Here is a 25,612-nt window from a genome sequence, read left to right on the forward strand (position 1 = left end):
GTTGGTGGTGTAGGCAAACATACATAATCACGATACAGTGTGATGGAATGGTTATAGACAGGGACCGAGGGGCACAGAGCCCAGGTTTGGACCAGGAGGAAGAGGTTTTGAATGGCTTCCTAAAGGAGCTGCTATCTGAACTAAGGCTTAAAGGGCACATAAGAATTTTCCAGAAGTGGGGAAGAGAGGTGGAGTCCATCTTTCCCCCCGAGAAAATGAGATAAAGGACAGGAACCCAGTTGAAGTGAAGTGGGATGTTAGTCGTGGGGAGTTGGGCCACCAAGATGAGAATAACTGGGCAGTAACTCAGGTGGGCGCGGGAGCTACTCTGCAGGCCTCTGTGTGTTATTCCAGCCCAGGGAACTTCATGGAGGGGCAGAGAAAATGGGCTGACCTTGTGTCACATTCACAACCCGCTGAAAGGCTGCACCTGACAGCTGCCATTTATTCCTCTCTGAGCTTCCTCGAGAGAATGTGCATAGGCATTTGACAAAGGAAGGCTAGACCAGAAATGGGATATCAAACATGACATTCTAAGAGCTTTCAGAAGTGGTATCCCCCCGCTTTTACCTTGAATTTTGAAAAAGAAATTCTATTACTTCTGGTTCAAAAAGTTATTTATAAAATGTAACCCCCCCACCCCACCCCCAGCTAGTCATCTCTAAACTTATTCCCACAATGTCGAGATGCACTATTTTTGATGTTCCCAAGTCTGGTAGCGACACCACATGTGTGAGCTGACATGCACTGCATCTGCTGCAGCCTTGGAGAGCTAAGTCTGGAAGCTCCACAGAGCTTTCCTCAGCTCCGATTCCAGGCAGAACCTTTTCTAGTTTCCAAAAGAAATTCTGGAATCACAGTGACACAGAGGTGTAAACTCCCATTCGCTGCAGGGAGGTGTTCACTCTGCAGCCTAATGACCTTTATACGTAAATGGCAACAGTGTGAACCTTTTCCTTGAGTCTGAAACATCTCACTTTCCTGGGGTAGGTCCCTGGAGCTACTTTTAGAAGGTTCCACATTGTCTAAAGATGTCTTCCAGAGGAGCAAGAATGTCCATCTTGCTTGAATATAAACATGGCACCAAGGCTTTGGTCCAAGTAGAAGTGGATTCTTTGAAAGAGAATTAAAGTTTGCTGTAAGTAAGAATCAAAATTTTAAAAAGTGAATTAGGGATGATTCCCAGGGAAAGAGAGGAGAATACAAAGTTTATTTAAGCCAGAGGTTTTTGAAGTAGAGAGGCAATTAGTCTAAGTTTCTCATATAATCTAGTACTTACTCAAATGCTGGGCACGACCCGAGAATGGACGCATGGCTGTCAGCAAGATGGGGAAATCCCCTTGCAGTTTAATGGAAGGATTTTAGTTTTTATTTCTATTTTATGGCAGAAATAAAGATGTCTTAGAATAATAGATAAAAAATGCGCCTGTGGTCTGACAATCATATTTGCAGTCAAACTCAAAACAATAGTTTCCCATTTGCTCTTTCCCATGGTTGGCATAAATGTCTAACATGTTAGAGTAACGCTGCTGAGAAGAAGACACGTGGAGAGAGTTAGTTCGTTGCGATGTGTCTTGACATTCCTCCTGTCAGACCCCGTCATTCCAGAACAAAGTCAGACATCAACACAGGTCTCCTGGCCCCAGTGGGTACCAAGAGCTGGCAGTGGGGTGGTCTGCCCGAGACAGGCCATTAGAGGAGGCATCGTCCATAGAGAGTTTAAGAACAAGAATAAAGTGAGCTGCTTTATATTATTACCATGCCCTGTGATTCTGAACATCTTCAGGGTTCAAACTCCTCTCCCTGAAGAGGCTGTCAGCTCCCTCTGTCCTGTCCCCACCTTGATATGCCATTGTCTGCCGGCCGAAATGGGGCAGATGTAGAATTAGGCGCTGGCTTCAGTGTATGAGAGGCTATAAAACATTCTAAAATGACTCTCTCTAAAATGACATGAGGTGTAGGGTAAGGACATTCCTGTGGATTTTGTCTAACACTGTCACCAAGTTGCTGTGAGATGATAACGGAGCCCATGCCTACAGAGCTCTTGCTGTGCACCAGGCAGTGGCTGGGACCCAGACACCACCCTCCCCTCGGGGAGCTCCCAGTCTAGTGGAGGCAAAACTCCCACCAACCAGTGGGATGGTGCACCTGTGTCTAGTCTAAGAGAGGGCAAAGCGGAGGTATTTGACTTGGTAGAGAGGTTCTGGAAGACCTTTCAGGAAGTGTCTAGTTGTTCTTCTAAGATGATTTGCTACACCAAAAACTAAAAATAAATAGATTTTTTTTGCCCACAAGTAACTAGTCAAGTCATTTCTTGAATCTTTAGTGAGATCCACCTCAGGAGACACAGCCTTTATCCCCCTAGGGTTCCATTGCGCCTGGGATGCTGTCAGAGAATGTTCTGCCAGCTCTGCCAAGAGCCTCCTCTTGATACCAGTAGGCACTCTCCTTAGATCAGTGGCTTTCAGCCCCATCTGAACATTACTATCACCTGAGAGCTTTTCTTAACAAACCCACTCAGGCCCCACCCTAGACCAATTAAATCAGGACATTGGAAAGATAAGGGGAGAAAAGGAAGGTCAGGTACCAGTATGTTAGAAAAACAATCAGCCCAGGTGATTGTAATATGTAGCCAGAATAGCGAACTACTGCCTTACGTGAATGCGATTATCTTAATTTCGTCCAGTGAGAATAATTGAAACTTTCACCTTAAAAGACTTCAGAATGCAGAGGGAGCCGCTTTGGTGACAGGTGTGTGAGTGCCTGTGTGTACACCCAGGAGGAGGGGGATCGAGCTGGGTCTCCTTGCAATTGTGTGCTTGCCATCTCTGGCATGTGGTGGAAATGCAGCAGATGGTTGGAGGGTAGAGTTTCTTGGACTCTGGAATCTGGTTGATTGTCAGAGGCAGACCGCTCTCAGGGCATGGGCGTTTGCTGCAGAGGCAAATACATGCCTCAGTACAAGCAAGCTTCTGGCTTTCTCTCTCCACTTCCAGTCACCCCAGTTTCCCTCTCCTTTCTCTTACACTACTGCTTTATTTAACCTCCTAAATTATGAGGCTTTACGTGAAATCTATAGCCTCTTTGAGGAAGCATATTCAAGCCTTAGATTTTTTTTTGTCCTTTAAAAACTTAAAAAGCACTGTGAGCACCTTACATGTAAGTGGAATGAATGTATTTTTTTCCACTAATGTTGAAAATATCCCCAGGCATCTGGTGTGTATGAATGTGTATAGATAGTACATGCATAATAAACATATTCCACCTTATGAATATTTATACACAAGATACATATATATTGAACATAGACATACATATGTAAATAGTAGCCCTTGTAAACTATATGCAAAGTGTGTTTCCCAGCATATGCATTATAGTGCATCAGGAATGTAATAAACCTCCCATTAAGTTCAGCATATTTTGAGGTGGCATTTTTTGCAGAGTTGTTTATGATAGGGTCTAGTTACAATCCTTGTATAGGTGTCCCCCCCCCCCTTAATATTCGTTAAAAACCAGCTAAAAACAAGGCACTGGACATGGCAGAGTGAGAAAGGTAAAATAGGTGTCTCTGCTTTCAAAAGATCTGTACCTCACACAGTTGCTTAAAACTCTGTTATGAAGAATCTAACATCGTCCTGCCCATTTGTGTCTTACTGCTTTCTTACAACTGCCTTTTATTTACACTCTCCACTTTGAAACAGGTCCCACTGAAGACCATGTTAACTTAAACCCTCATGGAGCTGCAGACTAGCACTGGTGCAGTGAGAAGGAACACCAAGGGTTTCTCTGTCACATGTAGTACAATCTTTTAACTGTGTTTTTATTTTACTCTGATTTGGTGGTGGTGGTGGTAGGGTACAATAAAAAGGCACTAAATCCAAGAGATATTGATAAATCTCAAAATGAAACCAAAACAGAGCAATCTCTCCCTCTCACAAACTTCTTGAAACCCACGTATTCCTGCCTGTGACATTCCACTTCCAAATTGAATCCAGTTCCCACCCCGCCATAAGTAGCAGAAGCCTTTATTAAAAACAAGCTATACATTCTCCATTGTACCAAATACGGATCCCTTTCTAGAATCACAATCCCCAGGCCAGCCGAGGAGCTCTGAGTGATACTTGTCAGTGGGCAGATCTCACTCCATTAGGGGAGAAACAACCCGCAGCTCATTGTTTCCTCCGCCTCAATCCATACATCACAACAGGTAGCTCTCAGCTGTTCCCTTGGTGCCAGACATACATTTTATCTAAAGAGACAACAGACAGAACTACCTGCTGCTTCCTGTGCGGCTCTCCCTGTGTTTCTCTCCTTTTTCCTACTTCACTTGGGCTTTTAAAAATCAGCTGGCAGGGAGCCAGGAGCTCATCATTTTAATGCAGTGCAAAATGGAATATGCATAATTATATGCAAGCCATATGTGAGGGAGACAGCTCAGCTGTGGATTTCAGGAGGCCAGGAAGGAGAGAGCAGTTAGGGCTAAGATGAGATGAGAGCAGAGCGGAGTGCAAGTGTCACCCAAATGAATGATTTAATGAGTGTGCTGCAGACACGCCTCCTTTCACCTACCTCTCCCTTCTCTCCAACTCCAAACCAGAAACCGATGGAGACTAGAAAGAGAAGACTGTATGCAAGCGGTATTGCTGATGGGTTCTGTTCATGTCTCCATTTATACTTCAGCTTTCTTAATTAACAGTGTAGATCAAAATAACCAGTAACTTTTAATGCAGCTTCTTAATTAAATCTATTTTTTTACTGCATTTGATTGAAGAATCATTGTTCTTACTAGATCATTGCTCCTTTCAGATTTTTATTTAAAAATCGAGAGGAATCAGTTTATCTCTAATAGTATTACAATGCAAACTATAACTATGCAAATTGCTTTTCTTATGGCCTTGCTATTAGAATTTTTTAAAGTGCATTATCTAGAGATTGCTTAAGCATGCCAAAAAGTTTAAACACGTATGTATGTCATACAATCGTAAATGTACAACCAAAGTCACTGAAAGACTGAAGTGGTGGTAATTTCCAACAAAAATTTTTATTTTGGTTTGATTAATATTTAAAACGTTAAATATTACACCACAATGAATTTGCGTGTTCAAACTAAACTATGTAAAGAAAAATAAATCCCAAATTTTGATATCTAAATGGCGTACTGCGTGTTTAAACAAACTTCTTAATAATGTTGTTATTTCTGGATTCCCGTTTGTTTAATGATCTGAGCTGTTATGCTTTTAGCTTTTTTTTCTTCCATTATTTGTAAGTCCCTAAATAGGCCATTATATTTCCCTTCAGGCTAGAGATGAAGATGGACATGCTGAAAATTTTCCCCAGCAGCACTATGCTAAGGAAACTCCAAGGCTTGCCTTCAAGAATAACTGCGAACTACTTGTAAGAATAATATACTTACAACAAGTCTAGAATGTTACTTTAGCACAGTGAAAACAGTTTTTGAAAGGGTTTGTTCATTATTACATAATTTATGAAGTATTATAGTTTTTCTGTATAGTTCTAAATGCTAATTCTGATATCACTGAATATTAATTATAAGATCTCAAGTTGTGTACACATCTTTTATATCTGATTATAGAGCTTGGATGGCCCTGTCTTTATTAGCTTGTTTTGTATAGTAGTTTATAAGCAGCCGTTTGGAGAATGGCTAGTAAAGATAAAAATACAGAGAAATACAGTTGATACATGTAGCTTGGAAAAAAACAATCCCATCCCCACCCCTCCTCCTACTTCCTAATTGTACACTATTTTAGGAGACAACATGGTAATATTTTGTTCTGCGAGGAGGAGAGATCGCAGAGCTGACATGCAGTGCTCCCGTTAGAATTCAAGTGTTCCTACACTCTCTTGCCAAACTCAATCAGGCACTTTCGTCTCTCCTAAGTAGAAGTCAAAGCAGCGACAGGATGCGGGGATGTTTACAAGTCGTGAGAGAGAGGATATCAGCTGTGACAGGGACTCTGATCCAACGCAGGGTTAATTTGCTGTTCATTTTAGCATTTACAGCGAGACAAGCTGAAAAGCAAGCAGGAATGCCTATTATATTTCTATTAAATGAATCTGTTGGGACCTAATGTTCTTGATTAGCTTTTGAAAATGAGTACTCCGCGATGCATTTTCTGTTTACCTAAAGTAAACAGAGAATGAATTGTCATTTATTTAGAGATTCAAACACTGCTTTGGAAAATGAAGCTTTATGAGGGATCTAGCTATGTTGTCCCTAAATGTTCTTTTCTTTTCAATCGCATTAAAGCAAAACATTTGCTCCAACTCAGTGAAAACACTGAAAGACAATGAGGGGGCTCGGTGGTTGCATTTCGAGGTAGTCTCATTCCTGTTTGGTTTTTTGGCGGAACACAGTGAAGCTCTGCCAGGTCTCAGCATTAGGAAATCCCACATGTGACAGCGTTTGGGCTTAGCTCTGATACCAAGTATTCATTAAAAACAAAGTGTCCAAAGAGCAGGAGAAGAGAGAAAAATGCAGTTTTTACCCATTCTAGCAGCAGTGGTTAGACGTTGACGGCAAGGAACCCCTTTCCCAGCCCCGCAGCCTGCGGGGTCGCAGCAGCTCCGCTCGCTGTCCGCGAGCAGTCCCTCACCAGCCAGCCCAGGCACATTCGCTGCTTGTAAATGCAGGTTTTCCCCCTGAAAATTGAACTCACCTTGTATTTTATCTCAGGGCTCTTAAGCTTCCGGGCCTGGGGGAAACCCTTTTCATTCGGTTCCGTTTTAATGTCTCACTCCATAGCTGTGGCTCTCCAGCAGGAGACCTTATGGGCCATTTAGGCTATATTTTGGGATCAAAATGCTTTTGGGAGTCACTACTTTTTGGGGAAATTGTTTTAAGTGATGCCATATTTCATTATTTTTCTGTTTACTAGGAAAATGGATGTGCTGGAGTCTTGGTTGTGGTCAGTTTATACTGGAGGAAGTAAAACGCACATGTGAACGTCTCCTCCAACTATCTTTAGAGAAAATATATATTTAGTCCTTGCTGTCCTTAAACACAAAACTGTGTCGGCAGTCATTTTCAGAGATTGGTACAATCTTAGCTCTTCTAAGCCACTGTTAGAAGTGTTTTATTTTGGTCAGCATATGATAAAGGAAAAAGGAAGATAAAGAGGGACAAAACATGTGAGCTTATTTCTCCAAGGAGAAATTTAATTTTTTCCAGCTGCAAGAGAAGCGATGGTGTTTGGCTGGTTATAAAGCCCTGAGAAGCTGTGCTTCTATATGAAAGAGACCTGTTCATTATTAAGAGAGAAGTAGGAAGTCCTTGGAGTTTTCTTAGTGCAGCTCAGAGCAAATTTTTAAAGAATCCATGAGAGGAGCTTGCAAGCTTGCTCCAGAGTGCTTTCTTAGCTGAAGGGTGGTTCTGCCATCTCGCATGGTTCTCTGCAGCAAGAGCCGTGGGGGGGTTTACAAAGTGGGGGAGCCCTGGGGGTGCTGGTGGTTCTTGGGAGAAAGCATTGAGGGCACAGGTTACTTCTAGGCTCCCGGGTGATCAGGAACTCATGGCTGGAAGGCTAACCTCTGGGCCACAGGTGTTGACAGACAGTGCCCTGGCCAGGTAGCCTCCAGCTTAATTACTGACTGTTGATTGTCTCTGTCGTTTACCCACACCTCCAGCCTCTGCTTCTTGGAAAAGGGAGGAATATTAAGGGACCTAAACAAAAGCAGAGTAAAATCAATGCCTAGAATACACAAGTATGTGTCATCAGAAGGCACTGACCAAGAAAGCATTGGCTGATAGAAAAATCTGCTGTGCACCTGTAGATTTCCTATAGGGTATTGATTTTTCCATTTAAATCCCAAACTGTAATATGTGCCTTCATACTTAATGTCCAGCACAGATGACTGTTTAGTCCAGTGCCAAGGTTCTTTGGTTGGTGATTGTGCAGCAGCTCCCTGATGCTTTTTATGAATTTTGAAAATGCAAGGCTGTCAAGATGAATGACATAAGATAAAACTTGAGTACTATATGATATGTCACAATTCAGTGTGGCCCCATCTACCGCTTCATAGATAGGCGTTCACACACACACACACACACACACACACACACACACACACCAGGATATTTTGCTAGCATAGGATATAAACTTATGACCAAGGCAAATAACTTTCAATAAAAGAAACTATAGGAAATTCACCTCACATTAACACCACAGCAATGCGACTTACGGGAGCCCAGAAGAGGGAATACTTAGAGCCAGGCCCGGGTGACTAGCTTTTGCCCCAAATTTCAACTCTGTTGCTGGTCCCTTTACCATTATTGCATCATTCTTTGGGGACTAGTAGGCCTTCTCATTTCCTCTATTAAAATGCTCATATTGATGGAGGGAGGTGGATTAAGAGCGGGAGAGGAGGACCTTAATCATATTATGAGCTCACACCTCGCCAGCCAGGACTTCCTCAGTTCCTGAAAGCCAGCTGGGAGTAAGACCTTGCAGAGTTACAGCACTGGCAGGGTTCTTGGAGGGAGAAGACCTGTAGCTAGGGGAAGAATGTTGAGAGAGTTTTAGGGACGGAACTGAAGGCAACTGAGCTTATTCCCCAAACGTTCTTAGGGCCGGTCCAGAGAGCATCACCGCATTCGGGAAGAAGGTCAAAGTATAGTCCAAGGTCAGCAGCAATGATGTAGTGTAATTGGGTTGGAAGGAAAGCAGGTTTGGGAAGTCTGAAAGGAGAAGTAAGAGAAAGGAAACTCAGCGGGGAAATCAGCCTGCTTCACTCAGCTCTGGATTCCCAGGTCATCCAGACCAAGCCCGACTCCCTTGGCTTTTCCCAAGGCTGTGGGAGATGGAGGTTTTGCAGAGGGAGTGGGAGGGAGCCCGCAGCTGGGAGGTGAAATAGAAATAGCATGGGGAAGAATTCTTCCCGGTCGCTTACAGTGCCAGCGCAGGGAAAAGGTGGAAACTTTCGGTTTGGCGGCCTTCTGAGATGACGGGGAGGAGAGAGGCCTAGGCAGTTCTGTGGGCCGATTTGTCCATCTCATTTCCCTGTGCAGGCAGACAGGTAGATGACAAGAACTGGACACTTTGGAACTGCTAATGCGGAACTGCTCTGTAGTGATACAGTGTTCAGTTAACAAGACATTATTGCGCATCTTCTGTGTATAAGGCACTATATCAGACAGTGCTTGTGGGGGGCGCAAAATAGAAAAAGACACAGTTCCTTCCCTGAAGGAGCTTATAATCCAGTAGGAAGACTAGTCATATACAGTATTATAGTCATCAGGAAATTTAAAGTTAGAATTTTGCTCCAGCTAGACTTTAATTTATGCTACATCACTCTGGTGGTATATCATAAGGATCATGGGCACAAAGGCTTAAAATTTATGGTGAAACATCTGGTATCACATCACATTGGATCTGTGTTTCACCCCTTGGACCTCTCTGTGCTTCAGATCTGCATCTGCTAGATGTAATAATAAATGGTAGTAACCTCTGAGGATGTTGTAAGGATTGGAAGTGATGACATATTTAAAGTTCCTGGTACATAGTAACATTCAGCACACATTAGCTGCTATTACTGTGATTCCTCTTACTCTCATGATTGTTATCATTGCTCAGTGAGCTGTGCCCCAGGAGAGCACCAGCAAAGTTCTGGAGCACAAAGGAGGAAGAGATTACTTCCATATGCGGTAATTAGAGACTTACGGAAGGGGATGCCTTTGATCTGCGCCTTACATGGGTTGGGTTTGATAGTCGGAGTGGGGATATGAGGGAAGGGGGCATTCCAGGCAGAGGGAAATAGCAGGGGCAAAGTCAAGGAGGGGGGAAAGCACAGGCCAGGTGACCCACACCTCAGCTGGCATCTAAGTTGGCAAGAGGGTAGAGTACCTGAAGGATAAAGGGGTAAGCTGGCAGGCAGGCCCATTTGCAGAGGTCTCAGAAACTGACACCACCCTATCAAGTCTGGACATAAGTGGTTGTACTTCATGGAAATTCTTAGTACATGTGTGGATTGAAAGAAAATTATTATGAAAAATTTCCAACATACACAAAAGTAGAGTAGAGAGAGTCATATAGTGAACCCCATGTACCTGCCACCCAGTTTCAACAATGATCAGTTCTTAACTTCGCTTCATCTGTCCTTTAACCCTCTCCTTACCCACCCCACCCCCTTTTATTCTTCTGGAGCATTAGGAAGCAAATATATTTATTTGTTTATCCTTTTGTGAAAACTTTAGCACCCCACTTCTCTGGCTGGAAAGAATCCATTGACACCAATTAAATGGGGAGTTGGAGCTTTGGGATGATGTACACATAAAACAAAGGAGTCTGGGTTACGCAGTGTGCTTTTCCCTCCCTGCTCAGCGCAGCCTTGTAAGGCTGGAACAACCAGATCCAGTTAAAAAAGCCCTTAAGGTGCAAAACATACCACAGTGCAAGTGAAGAGTTGAGTCTTCCTCACTCTCAGGCCCCTGGTTCTAAATGCATTTCCTTAAAAGTAAGATCAGATCTCTTTGCAACCCAGCCCAGCTCATCCGTACACGTTGGCCTTATCACAGCAGTGAGGAGAACTTCTGGATTGCGGTCACATCCTAGCGATTGCTAGACTTTCCTGCTAGATCATGGAGACATAATGAGAACCCCCCAAAAAGTGAAAGACACTGCCACATTTCTCTTGAAACTTGATGAGCTCCTCTTACAGAAAGCCAGATTCACATCCCAGCTCAACTTGAATTTATGCAGTTTCTTTGATGTTACAGCTGAGCAGCACAGGCACTGGGAATTAAAAGTTCTGGTGACACACTCGGACTCCCATCACATATGTCATATGACATATGCATATATAGTACTCTGTGTACCTGACAGAGTAATAGTGTAAGCCCCCAAAGTGTAAGATGACCCAGAGAACCCCAGGGATTGGTTGCTGTCTGGAGAGAGTCAGCTTAGCCCACAATTTTTTCCACCTACCCTTGAGTCTGGGGCTATTCCTGTGCACGTACAATTTTTTTAAACTATGTTTTAGAAAAATAAAACTTTTTAGAAAGACATGGACCAAGAGGAGAGAGCAAGGGCATGTCCCATAAAGGTGGCACAGTTTTGCTCTCCCACAAGACCGTCTAGGCTTTAACACAGGCAGAAGAGATGGAGTCTGCCTGAACCGTCCCGTCACCTGCTCATTCCTCTGCTTCCATCTGTGCCTTTTTTTGCTTTGTTCCCCAGCTGGGTCTGCTGCTTCACTCTCTTTCTTTTCAGCCTCTTGTCCCCCACTGTGGCTATGGTCTCATGGTTCAGAGCCTACTTGTCCTGTACAAAGACCCTGTGCACCACAGTAGACAATCTCCCTTCACCTCCCACCCATGCAAACCCTGTTTTAACTCATTATTTTTAGTGCATGTGGGGCAGAACCCATCTGGTGGAGGGCTAGAGTTCCCCAGCATCTGCCCTGGTAAAAGGGCTTTTCTTAGGGTTAGGGACCCTGATTTGATTGGAGATCCTTGGTCCCTGTCAAGCTCCCTTTTCCAAGGCATAGAGATCTTTGCCTTTCTAGTTTCAGGCCCATTGCACACAAAGGTCAGAGGCATAATGGTTTGGTTTCCATGCTGGCTTCTCACTCAATAGAGTCGTTCTTAGAGCCAGAGAGAGATATTAGGGACCATGTGTTCTCTAAGGGAGCCCCCATGGTGTGGTGGGTAACAGTGGGCGCCCGATCTCAGCTCTGCAGACATGCCAGCTTTGCAACCTGGGCAAGTTTCTTAACTGCTCTGAGCTCAGTATTTTTATCAATAAAATGAGGATAAATACAGTACTTACCTCCTGGGGTTGTTTTGAGGAGTAAACTATGCCTGGCGTGCAATGAAGGTTTAATAAGCAGTAGTTTTATTCCTAATAAAATGGAGCTAGAAAGTGGCATTAGTTTATTCATAACCTTAAGGCAGGTGCTGGGAGTACTTGCCTGTATTCTGTAACTAGAGTCTCTTCCCAACTGGTTTAGATAGAAGCCCATATGTAATATTTTAATTTGTAACAAAGAAATCCCTGACCATCCACCCAGTTGCCTATTTATGCTGAGGGCACGAGAGATGCTGTTGGCTGCCTAGCGGATGTTGCTGACTTGTGAGGTACTGCAGTGTTGGAATACTTTTCAAAGAAGAGTACAGAAATTCCAAGAAATAGTGTGGTATTGTAGTGAAGAGATTGGACTCTTGAGCCTGGCTGTTTGGTTCAAACTCAGGAATCTCCACCACCCCACCCACTGGCCATGTGACCTTGGGCAAGTCACCGAATCTCTCTGTGTCCATGTCCTTATCTATAAAATGAGGACACGTTTACCTATCTGGTAGGATTGGTGTGAGGTCTAAATGAATGACTTCCCATAGATGCTTATTAGAATGGTATTTGGCAAACAGCTGGCGCTTAATGTTGTGATTACGATTATAATTATTTTTTCTAAGGTTGCTTACTTTCAAACACATCACAGAATACCACTTGGCCAAATTTTCTAGCAATAGATTGTCTGAAAGTCTTGAGCATGCACATTTACATGCAAATGCCACAGAATTTCCTTGTGAACAGTGAGAAGGACAAGATACATTATGCAGCTAATTCTTAGAGCTAAGCTTTTTTTAATGCATATATAACTCTCAAGGAAGACTCTCTACATGATCCAAGATCTCTTCATCTTGCCCTACCATTTAATAGTAAAACTGTTAATCTTAGAAATATGTAACTAAAAAAAAATGCAAAGGAAAAATGTAATTTACACATGGGAATATATACAATATATACAATAGCAAAGGGATGTGTCTCAGGAAACCATCCTTTATGGGGTATTTCCAATGTGCCAGTGCTGTGCTCAGTCTTTACAGACCCTTTTTTAGAGTCTTTATTCTGCATAACTTTGCTAAGTAGATAGATGTTGTTATTTCCATTTTACAGATGGGGAAATTAAAATTCAGAGATGTTACTCTTTGTTCTGGGGGAGAAGAAGGGACCTAGCAAGCAGCCATAGAGCTGAGCTTGACCCACATCTCTGGCCTGTACTCAGCCCAAGACACTGCCACTTTCTTGGGGGGGGGGGACACAAGTGTAATGTGGTCTTCCATCTCAGGGTTACAGTCTATGTTTTGGGGGATGAGTGAATTAAGAAATTAATTCAGAATCTCACTTCTAGCTTCTTTATAGTAACAATTCGTTCATAGAATTCTGACGCCAGCAGGAACATCATTGGGAATTCTAGAAAGGGGGGATTTATTCAGAAAGGCATATCAGTGTGTGAGGATTCCCAGTGCATAAAAAATTGTGAAGAAAAGAACCAAAATGTATGTATTCTAACTTGGTAGACTATAGAAAATATACTTTTCAATGTGGCCTAAGCTTTTGAGAGCATTATTTTTATGCAGCAGCAGCAGATTATGTGTGACAGGCGCTAATTCTCCTTTTGAAGGTTTTGATTCTTTCTGTGATGAGCAAGGCCTCTTTAAAAAGGCGTGGGTTCTTTTGACTCGGCCCAGTTGTGTTCCTCCGAGGGGACTGACCTGTATCTTGGAGAATTCCGTCTGTCGAGTAGCCTGCTGGAGTCGGATGTCAGCAACATTTTGTCCCCTTGTCTTAATTGCTAGATCTGAACAATTACCTAAAATACCGAAGAGAATTCACCTCTGATGGCTTCATGGAAACTCTAGGTCAGATATCAAGCAAAGCCAGAAAAATCAGATCGGATATCAGTTATCAATATAAAATTGTGCAAGTAACCAGCCAGAACTAACATTAATCATACTCAGTCCTGCGCTTGGTTTATGGCTAGCAGAGCAAACTAACGGAGAGCTCTTGGGAGAAAAAGGGAAAGGGTATAAAAAATATTTGGAGTTGAGATGAATGACATATGTGAGTAACAGAGGAGACAAGAAATTGGAGGTGGGGCCGAGGGGTGATGGGGGACTGGTGAGGGAATTTTAAAAGGGAAGAAGGAAGATAGAAGCCCTTCGATTAAGCTGCAAATGAGCAGATCCAGGCAAATAAGAGTCTTCAGAATAATGTATTTTCTCATTGCATTTGGCTTGAAGGGGCTTTAATAATCGTGTGTTTTGTACATTTCCTGCTCTCCTGGTCTGAGGTGTCAGGCTTTCCTGGAGGCCTTTTCCCCAGCTACTCCTCCCTCCTGCGTGGCCACAAATAACCGGGAGTTGAGACGCCTTTTAATGCCGGACCAGGCTCCCTTTGGCTGAGAGCTCTGTCAGGCAGGAGCTTTCTTGTTCCTCTCTACACCCCTGAGAGCCTTGCTCGCCCATAATATATTTCATGGATTCTAAGATGCTTTTTCCCTTTTGAGCATTTTAACATCTCAGAAGTGGGATTGCATATTACCATTGATTGCATATTACAAATGTGAAAAAACATTTTTAATTGGCTGTGTTTCTGCCTAGTGGTATAAAATAACGGCACCTTAACTGTCAGTGGTGATATAGATTTAACGAACTGTGGAGGTAGGTGCTCAAGGACAATTTGTTGAGCGAATGTATGCCACAACATATCCCCCTGGTTCTAGTTCAGGTGAAAAGGAAATGCTTAAGGTTGCTTCTGGATTGTGCCTCGGCCACTGACAAGGCGGAGCGGAGGCTTGGCCTGTGGCTGCCCTGGCTGAGCGTTTACTGCTGTGTGAGCACTTACCCTTCAGTGGAGCTGGTAGACTGCTGTGCTCATTCTTGCAAAGGGAAGTGTCCAAGCAGTTAAGATGTACCCTAGAGAAGCTGGTTTTAAAATAGTAAGCAGTACTTTTGTCTTCATTATCCAGAAATTGCTTAATGTTCTACTTGGGATTGCATATCTAGGAATATTTCTCTTGAAAATTCACAAAGATACATTGGTAGAAGAGCAATGATTTCTTTCTCGCGATAGAAACAAACTGTAGGTTTCATTAGGACAAAGTATCTTTCCTAAAATAAATTAGGACGCCCTTACTCACTACTACCATCATTTCTTAGGTTCCCAACCAATAGAAGAGACAAGGACACGTGGGTGCATTTCCTTCCCTTCACATTTTATAATCCACGCTCAGAATATGGACTTGTGTATGTAAAGTCACACCCTAAGCTTGCTTATGTGAAATGCTCTTCTGTGTTAAGTGTTCAGGTCGCAGTGTAGTTTGGTTTCCTTTGAATGGAAAAGTTGAAGCTGATTCTGGTGTCGCAGCAGGATCTGTTACACACTTCTTTGTGTGAACAGGGCTGGGAAAAACCACAAGTATATATGTAAGTGTCAAAGCCTGAGATGGGAAGGGAGGCAGCGTTTAAATACCAAGCATGTGCTAGGATAAGGCCCTTACATAAAAAGTAGCCACATTATTAAGATCTATGAGATACTTTGGGGGCCTCTGTTGTACAGCCATTTAAATGAGTGATGCGCTTAACTTCTGAATTGTCTGATAAATGTGTAAGGAGACTCCCAGGGAACTAACCACCATTTGCGGCTAAGATAAATATTTATGCATTTGCCAGGTAACTTGACTTTTGAAAATATGCAATATTGTTGTGTATATACGCACATAAAATACAAAATATGAAGGCAAATTTGTATATTGTATTTAGAAATGCGGCTAGGTATACAGAGGAAAAGGAAAATAAATGAGAGCATAACAAAAGGGCTTATCAGCCTGGGGCAGTGACAGCTCAATCACTGATGCAGTATTTTTTCTATAATAATTTGATGGTTACATATGAATACATAAAATAAATAACACGGGAAAATACAGTTGCAATGAAATTTTTATTTTCACTTTTCCTTCGCATTTTGATTTTTAAACAATGTTCTGACCATCGTCAAGTCAGCAGAGTTGAAAATTGAGTTGCATCGATGGAGACAGAGGTTTTGATCATTCAGACTAAAAAGACCTTTTCTCAAGGGATATTTTCTCCCTAGTTTATTTGGTCTGAATAGTTTTTGTTTTTTTTTAATTTCTAATTTATTCTTTTGTACACGCTGCATGAAGACAATGTCTATAAAGATTTAAAACCATTTTTTAAATCTGGGTGTTTGGTGTCATGGACACATCTCAGAAAGTGGAATTAATATGAGAGTAGGTGCCTGACCCAGATTTTGAAGACATTGGTCTTTCACTCTCCCCAGGGCTGTGCTACAAAGTCATGTTGCAGTGCAAACGCGGTATAAAATGTGGGCCCTTCTCATAAGGAGTTTACAAACTAACTGTGTTTATATGAACTTCCAGGGTATAATAAAGTGCCAGATGGCGTGGTGCGGTGATTAGAGAATAGAAATCTCTGTTAAAGTAGCCTGTGTGCAATAAGGAAGCAGAGGGTCATTTAATGGGGAAGAGAGGGCAGCTGGAGCCATCAGGGGGACATCCTCAGAGGAGGGGACGCCTGGGCTGGCCCTTGGAGGGTGGGGGGGAGTGGTGGGAGGGCACCCCCGGGTGGACTGATGGTGAGAGCGGTGAGCAGCCACCACGTGGGAGGCCAGCTGAGAGACTGCCTGGACTGGCATCACTTTAAAAGTGGTGAGAAGAGCAGTAACTTGGTAGGCTGTGGTCAGATAATAAAAACAGCGAGAACTAAGCAGTTAATTTTACATTTGATATTTCAGGCTAAGGAGATCTTCATTAGGTACCCAAGCCAGGAAGCGCTGCCATGAACACAGTGCTTTCCCAGGTGGGGAGCAGGGAGCCTTCTAGAAGGGGCCTGAAACAGTCCAGGCTCACTGTCGTGAGGACAGAGGCCTCTCACAGCTGGAAAGGCGAGGAAGAGAACACACTACAGATGATTGTCCAAAAATATTGGTCATCAAGTTCTCATGCCATGTTAATATAAATAACCGGCAAAGATTTCGTCTCAAGCCAATTTGCTTGTAAATTTAGACTTTGGACAACAGTCTTAATTGGGTAGCTAGTTGTGTGCAATGGGAAAAACAGGATCAAAGTAGAAGCAAGCAAGTGAAATTCAAAATCTTTATGATCCAGAATGATTCAGAAGTCAATGTGATTTAAACTGTAAAAATATAAACTAGGGAAAAAAGGTTCTTAAATTTGGATAATTTAACGAGGAATAGAACCTTTACAAGAATGCCATAACCCCTTCCCTGTGGAAACAGCACAGAGGAGGCAGTGTAGTATGTGTGTCCTGGAATCACACCGGCCTGGTCCACTTCCTGGCTGTGTGGTTACCAGCTTTGTGGCCTTGGGAAGGTCAGTTTCGGCATCTGCGAAACAGAAGTAATCGCTGTTACACCATTCAGAGTTCCAGTAAAAGCTAAAGGAGACACTACATATACAGTGCCTGGCACATAATGAACACTCGATAAAAGGTAACAAAGGGAATAAAATCCTATTTTTGTACTCAACTTTTAGGAGAAAGGAGGAAATGTCAATAAGTAAAACTCACATGAGTATTCAGAATCCTTGTCTTTTAAAAAGGAAGTGAAAAAGCTTGTGATGTATAGCTTTTGATTGTGTGGACTTAGCTCATTCTTTACAACTTGCACATGCACAGGACTCTAAAGCTGGGATTTCTCCAGTAATGACCCTAAAGATTTTTAAGATCTTCATCAAAGAAAAAACATCTTGTTCAATTTATTATGTTTGCTAAGAGCATCAGCTTAATATAAATGATTGGGGAGGGGGCATCTCACACAAAAAGGGTTTTCTAGTCAATCTCCCAAATTAAACTTCTTATAATTCCACATTCCCTGATTATTCTCAGTACCTGGCTAGTTAAAATTCCACTTCTCTTTAGGAAGTAAACACCATCGCCCACTGTCTTGGCCACCTTCTTTTGTTCATATGCCGGCAAGTTTCAGAATATATCAATTAGGCACTTCACTGAGTTGATAATCAGTTTTCTTTTAGTGTGATCTAGAATATGTTTGGGATTTGCAACAGTTGTAAAAATGAAAAACAAAGAGACACAAATCCAAAATAATGTGAGCAAAATGTCACTTACTGAACGTGATAAAGCTACACAGAGCATCTCTCTTGGATAGAACTCTTGAAAGAGTTGGGCTGCCCCTACACAGATTATCAAGGTCATGTTGCAGATTCAGATGAGCTGTGGGACAATCAATGACCCCTTACAGCAGAAAAACATGTAAACAGACAACGAGACCTTGTGTCTTTCTGCACACTCTGATTTTTCTCTTTCTAAGCCTAATATACCTATTTAGTCTAATTTAGTTTTAGCTTGAGTTATGCTTTCTAGAATTACTAATGTGTATGTGAAGAGTGGAATTTTTCCTCTAGCAGGAATTAGGGTGTATGTAAAATGCTTTCCTCTCCTCCTGTGGGGAATGGCAAGAGCCACATACCTATCTTGCTCTCTCTATGTCTGGTCGGTCTGCAGTAGGGACTCATCTCATGGGGCCCATGATGGCAACGGTCCCTCCCAGAACCAGCAGCCCCACAGTCTTGCATCTAGTAGGCTGGCTGTCATGTCATCAAAGTGTTCGCCCCGGTAAACAATGGAAGTACAACCGTTTCTTTTTAGATTGTGAAACTAACTATACAAAGTTATTTTTAGATTTGGTACAAGTTTAAAAAAATAAATGTGGTTGAATCTAGTTTTAAAAAAATGACAACAATACTTGGGTTGACATTTTAAGTTCTAGATTTCAAGAGAGAAGTGACGGGGCTGTTAAGGATGCTGATGGTTAGAACAGAAACCTGGAAATAGGTAACGGTTCTGGAATCAGTTCTTCACTCCCAGCTGCCATCATCACCATCTCTTTGGCTTATCTGGGCCAAGTGTTAACATTTCGTAACTGTTTCCATAAATTAAATAGAGAACTGTGTGCAAGTGCCACACACTATCAAGCTTTCCTCAAAAGCCCACATCGTCGAATCCTCCTACCATTCAGTCAGCAAGTTTTTATTGAGTGCCTACTATGTGCAGGGCACAAGGTCATCTTGGATGGGTACAAAAGGGACTACATCTTTACAGAATTCCATCCCTGATTTTTATAAGATCTTTGTAGATTTACCTTATATTATATATATATATATATTATATAGATATGCATATGCAGATGTAAAGCCATCTTAATGAAGGCTTTCAGTGGGAGCTCAGGGAATACTTCCTGTGTGAATCAATGAACAAACCATACTGGTGTGGCTCCCGCTGGCGCTTTCCCACAGCCTGCTCCACTCCAGGACTCTCCGGGTCTAGGGAGTGTCAGGAATGCCTGGAATGCGGCAGCGTTGGTGACTTGTGTTCCTCTCTGACACATTTCTAAGGTGACCAGTTTCCTGGGCAGTATGAATAGTGGCGGATGGGAAGCCACCTATGGACTCTGAGAACTACCTCTGCCCCCCTCCAGAACTATGACATGTCTCATCCTCTCTCTCACTCCAACAGCCCTAGTTTGTTTCCCAAATGAGAGTAGGGCCTGGAAAGAATATTCTCCAAAGTGCATTCAACTCTCCATACTCATGTTTATGTTTTAATTTAGCTGCGCGAGAAGGTAGCAAATGTAGTACTCAAGACATTAGATTTAAAAATATGTTTTTTCATCATTTTCGAACTAGATGAAGATTTTCTTTTTAAAATTTTATTTGTCAACTATAGTTGATATTCAATATTATTTTGTATTAGCTTCAGGTATACGACACAGTAATTATATAATCATATACTTCACAAAGTGTCCCCATTGATATTTCCAGTACCTACCTGGTACCATGCATCGCACAATATTATTGACTATATTTTCTATGCTGTGCGTTATATCCTAATGACTATTTTGTAACTATCAATTTGTACTTCTCAATCCCGTCACCCTTTTCACCCAGTCCAGAACAAATTAAGATTTTAAATGAAAGAATTACTTTGGAAACACTACTACATTCCCAAGTCTAAGTGAGACAGTCCCTCTGGCTGGTCTAGGATTGCAGGCAGGGCTTCTAGAACACTCCCCTCCCCTTCCCGCCTCCATGTCCCCCCCCCCCCCCGCCCTGTGATTTTCACGCAAAATGTTAGTGTGTCCAAGATACAGTTTTCTCTGGAACCCTCATGCTGCTGAATTGGCCCCATAGAATTATCATACTTCTTTTCGAAATAGAATATGCAAAGTCTTGAATTTTATTACAGAATTTAATATCAATAATTACTTAAAATTTAATGAACTTCACTACTGATTTAATTGCTTCTGAGTAGTTCCACTTAACTTATTAAAGAGAAGCAAGGACATACTCGTTTAATGAGCAGCAGAAGTCTTGCCCTCACATCTGCCTACATTCTCTTTTCAATTAATCAATTATAGTCCGATGGTGCGTAATTACACATTAAGAAAGTTATTGGATATCTCAGCATGCCTGTCCCGGGGGGCTCATGAATACACTAATATAACACACCTGTAATGACCTGTGCTCACATCTGCAAATTACACTCATTTCTCTCTCTGCTAAATTGAGATGAGAGCAATTACCATAAACTTTTTGAGTCACATCTAGTCAATGTGATATGGAGGGAGAAAGTGAAAAAGAAACACTGAAAGAAAAGTAAAATGGAAAGAAAACACTTTCTCTGCAAGTATAAGTAAACTGCCTTTTGAAAGGAGCTTCTCCAGACCCAGAGCTCTTGCGGAGTTGCAGAGGACCAGTGGTCATCCACCTGAACTCTGTCTGCAGAATCGCACCAAGCACCCGAGAAGAACAGGCCAGCATTATTTGAACCCAAATAGTGACTTGCTTTTCAGCTTCCTTCAGGCCCCCGATGAGAGACACAGGAAAACCTTTTGAAATCACAGTCAGGCAAATTCGCTTGGCTTGTTTCAAATCAAACCAGAGTCTGGAACCGATCCCTATGCAGGGGCGCTAAGCCTCTGCATAGCAACTAAACTAATTAAAAAAAAAAAAAAAAAAGGGAAAGAAAGAAAGAAAAGGAACCCACTAAAAATGCAACACAAAAGAGCAAATTTTACTACATTAATGGCCTAAAGGCCCTGGTTATGTGAAGAGGTCTGTTCCAGTATGTCCTTCTGATTTATGCTAAATCAGTAAAACTCAGCAAGAATCCGTTAATCCAAATTATATAGTCAGAGACATTCTAAATGCCTAAACCAACCAAGTGATTTTAAGTAAAATGCCCTGTTAAAATAAGCTTTTGATGTCTGCACAACTCCAACTCAAGAAGCAATCTGTTGACATTTTCAGCAAATGCTATCTTAGTCTGAGACAGAGGCAGCAGCGGCTTCTTAAGAGTAAAGTGATTCTTCTCCCCTTCACACCCTGCTCCCCCTCAAAAAACCCTGCTTCTGTTATCCGCCCCCTGAGGTACTGACAAGGTCGAGTCTACTGTGACTAATGGCTGTCCGTCAGAACCGAAAGGACTCAGCTAGCAAATGCTCCTGAACGTGCAAATGACTGTGGTGAGCCTCCTTGGTGGGGAAGGATTTGCTTTGTTGATGTTTTTAACTGCAACCAATTCTGGGCAGTTTGTGTGCTGTTTTCCCTGCTCGTAGCCACTGGCCATGCACACCCCACCGTCACTCGGGCAAAGCCTGCCTGTCCGTGTGCCTCCTGGAGATGCCCGGACCCTGCTGGCCCTGAACAGAGGATGTGTGTCAGCGGCAGAGACACCCGTGTACTTTGAGGGTGTGTCCTTTCCTGGCAACCCCTAGCCTGTCGGGACAAATGTCTGTGTCCAAAGGGCCATCTTCCTGTGTGGGCTCCATTTGTGGCATCTCATGGGGTTGAATTGTAAATAGTGGCCGCCACATAAAACATGCCATCTGTGCCCCTGTGGGAAGTAGGATGGAACACAAAAAAGATCTATTCCAGGAATATGAACTGATGTTTACAGACATGCCAGGGCTGGCTTTTAAAACACAGTGGAAAACTGTCTCAAAAGCAGCTTAAGTCCACGTAATAGAAACTTGAAAAAAAGTGTTATAGGAGATTGAAGGAAACCTCTACTCCCAGAAAGATGTACCAAGCTGGTGTCCGCACTGCTCCCCTTTGCCCAGAAATGTGAGATACGGCGAGGTCTCGTCGGGAGTTCCTGGGGAGCAGGGCCAGAGGGCAGAGAACACCTGTGGCTCTCATGCTTTGGGGGCCTAGAGACCCTGTAATAATTTCTTAAAAACTGGAGGATAAGGAGATGAGTTTGGATCAAGCAAATTGGATCGCAGCGGGAAAGTTTCCTTATCGGCTGGGCTGGGGATTCAGGTCTGTTTGTGGGCGCATCCTTTATTGGGACAGTACATCCGCAGGCAGACAGGGGGACCTTGGCTATTGGAGTGAACACTGCATGTCCCAGGATGTGCACAACCTTCCTAATTTCACATTTATTGTCTGTTTTTGTAAGTCAGTGGTCCACAAATGGGTTCAGGTGCCCAGCATTTGGAAATAGTGTCACTCTTGAAAACACCATGAATTGTTGACCCATTGTGTGAACTGGGAGTGAGTTTTGCCATCTATAATACACATGAAATACTGAGTCATAAACAGGTTCGCAAATATATAATCAAGCTGTCTAAGTGGGATTGACCGTTCCCGTTTCCATTAGTATTCCTTTGCCACCTGCTTGTTGATTTTGTCATCTTTGAATGCTTGTTAGCAGAAACAGCTGCCTCGGTCTGTGAGATAAGTCCTTTCCTAGCGAATCCTGGTAATTCTTGTTTAGGAACACTGTAGTTAGTGTCTTGTGTTGTGAGTTTATTTCCTGGCTCATTCTGTTCTGGAGACCTGGCCACTCCTTTATGAAGATACTGGGGTGTCACCAGAAGGGAGTGGGTCTCATATTTCTAACCTCAATCACGAACCTCTACCCTTACGCCTGTTGCCACCTATGTCCCCTTCCCACTTCCTTCCCTTAAGAAACCAAGAAGGGTTAAGGCAGGGGACAGGCAGGCTCTCTTGGCTCTCAGGACAGTATGCCCACGAGGGCGTCCCCTAGTGAGGTGTGGTCTAATAACACCCTCCAAGTTGGCCCTGGAGTTGGGTCCAGCATGTGGACCCACCCAAGCCTGCAAATTGTGCCAGCAGTCTGGGGCCTGTGAGTTTGATATTTTAGGTTCTTGAGCCAGACTCCCGTGAGTGTGTGTGGGTGTCCTCACATGTGTGTGCGCGTGCATGCAGTAAGTTCTACTGGAGGTTCAAGTTGGTGAGGGCTTTTATATATCACAGTACTGCGAAATGCTAAAAGTTCTTTGGCCACCTGCCCCCAGAATTTCTCCCTGCAGGTTCCAGTCATCTGTCAGCCTGCTCAGAGCCATCTTCCCCTCCTCCCACTTCCCCTCGCAGCACTCAGCCTGCTCACCCCCCTGCAAAAATTTCCCTCAGCTTCTTAAGCTGAACAGACCAGCCACCAGCCGGGCAGCCTTTGTGCTTCCTTTCCTGTATTCTCTGGGTATGTCTCCTTTTGTTCTCACATATTATATGCATCGTATCTTATTTGAAGTCCCAGTGGAAACAGAGCAAGCTAAAGGAGGGCTGATGGGTGTGCCGGAGCGGTCAAGACCAGGCAGCTGCCATCCGCAGACCTGTGTGGGGCCAGTAGGGCTGACGTGAGGGGATCCCAGGGTGGTGACCTCAGGGGTCACTGCCTCTTGCTTATTTAGCTGCCCTGCTCCTATCAGAGATTGTCCTGTCATAGCTACATCTTGAAGGCTTCTAATTAAAGCTGAGGAAAATACATAGGAGAAAAAACAAATTTGCAAAATCAGTGCATTAACATTTCTCCCAGTGGTCTGGGAGAAAACAAAAGTGGTTTGATTGCAGCAACAGCTCCAGCTGGCCCAGCTTTTGGGCAGACAGTGCGTCCTCAGGAGCAGAGTTTGAGAACCACTCCCCCTATTCTCTGAAAACATCCCAGGGGGTCCCAACCTTTAGCACCCCTATGTGCCTCCCAGACTACCTCTGGCTTCAGGAGGCAAATCCAAATCTTTCCTCAGACCTTATGCCCATGACTGTGGGCTGACCCTCAAACCCAAAGCTGCCCGTATCCCCCTCACTACTCGAATTGTGGTCTTCACCCACCAGCAGTATGGACTCCACCTAGGCCCCCAGTAGGAATGCAGATTTTCAGGCTCCAGTCAGCCACCCTGAATCAGAACCTGCATTTTAACTAGGTCTCCAGGGATTCATGTACGCTGAAGTTTGAGAAGCTCTGGGCTAGGGCATGGTGACAGATTTTTATCCTGTAAATTTGGGTCTCCTTATAATTATAGGACACATGCCTACAACATAGTCACACTCCTCCCCCTGTCCCCAGAATCTCTTTCACAGCCATTGAGAAACTTACCATGTACAACAGATAGAATTCTTAGCCTCAGCTGAGAGTGTCCTGCTGTGAGCCTCCAGAGGGAGCAGGGAGCAGGTTGGGGGCGAGTGAAGGTGGGCATGCAGCAGTGATGGGGACACAGCCAGGAGACAATGTAGCCCCTCCAGAAGTTCAGCCCACTACTGCATCTGCATGTTTGATGTCTGAGTCTTAGGGCTTCAATTTAGAAAGAAAAGGTGAGGCAGCTAATGGAAAACTAGATCCCAAACTGCCTCTGGTGCCTGGAATTTGGGCTTCATTGTTTAACCCCTGGAACACAAAAGAGGGTTCCCACCTCCAAGCTCACCTTAGGTGAGGTAGCCTTTGCTTTCTACCTGTAGGACCGGGAGAGGCTGGACTTGACTAGCTCCCCTCTGCTCAGGCCGATAGAGAACCTCATGCTGTGGGAAGGGTAGGTGGGTCAATCCCAGCCCCCACCCATGGCTTCAAAGTAGCTGCAGTGATAACCAACTTGAGGCTTATCAGCGCCCCGTGTCTCTCATCTCTCCCCACCATGCACACTGAACAGCTGAGGGAGCTTAGCATGTGGCAGACTGGGAGGCCTTGAGTTTCTCATAGTCTAGGGACAGAGTCTGTTGTCCACACCAAGAAAGGGGACAGGGGAGGAGGTATGTGTGACAAGGGGTTGGGGCCAGTGAACATTTGACCATACGTCCAGTCCTGGGGATGTGCTCAGGGTGATGGTATTCATATAGCTACTGTGTTTTCCAGAACACCTGGTTCCAGATGTTCTGCATGTTGTCACTGTAAATCTCTGAGGTGATTCAGGGCTCTAGCTATATTTTCCAGTCTGCCTTACATATCCTACCCAGCAGAACAAATATTGGTCAGATCATGTGTCTTGATTTTTTTTCCAGGCAATTGGTAACAGTTTATTTCACAACAAGAAGTAGACAGTTAACTTAAAGGATTGTGTCACCCAGCAAGCTTGGCTCAGCGGTTGAGCATTGACCTGTGATCCAGGAGATCGCAATTTGATTCCTGGTCAGGGCACATGCCCAGGTTGCGGGCTCGGTCCCCAGTAGGGGGCGTGCAGGGGGCAGCGGATCAATGAGTCTCTCATTGATGTTTCTATCTCTCTCTCTCTCCCTCTCTCTCTCTCTGAAATCAATAAAGACATATTAAAAAAAAAAAAAAGAATTGTGTCTACAGCCACCTGGGCTTTCTGGGACAGGCCCAATGTAAAATATTCTGGCCCGTTATCACTAAGCTCCCCAGGAACATGGAGGAACCTCCAGCTGGACCTCATGTGCTGCTGCTGCTGTCAAATACTGGCATTGCTGCAGGAAAAAAATGAAGTTAATGAATATAATTTTTTGTTCATTTAAGAGTGTCTCTTCTAATTTTTCTTAAGCATCTGGT

General features: G+C 43.5%; 1 protein-coding gene across 1 annotated transcript in view; it reads left to right on the forward strand.

Annotated features, from left to right (window-relative positions):
• The window catches only part of SOBP (sine oculis binding protein homolog), a 153,185-nt gene that overhangs the window by 83,194 nt on the left and 44,379 nt on the right, over positions 1–25,612 (forward strand). Inside the window, exon 5 of the mRNA XM_087817540.1 lies at positions 5,299–5,394. Coding sequence (XP_087673666.1) covers positions 5,299–5,394 — 96 coding nt within the window. The remainder of the gene's footprint in view (positions 1–5,298; positions 5,395–25,612) is intronic.

The sequence above is a fragment of the Miniopterus natalensis genome, chromosome 5 (genome assembly GCF_054644295.1).
Source record: "Miniopterus natalensis isolate mMinNat1 chromosome 5, mMinNat1.hap1, whole genome shotgun sequence".
Lineage (NCBI taxonomy): Eukaryota > Metazoa > Chordata > Mammalia > Chiroptera > Miniopteridae > Miniopterus > Miniopterus natalensis.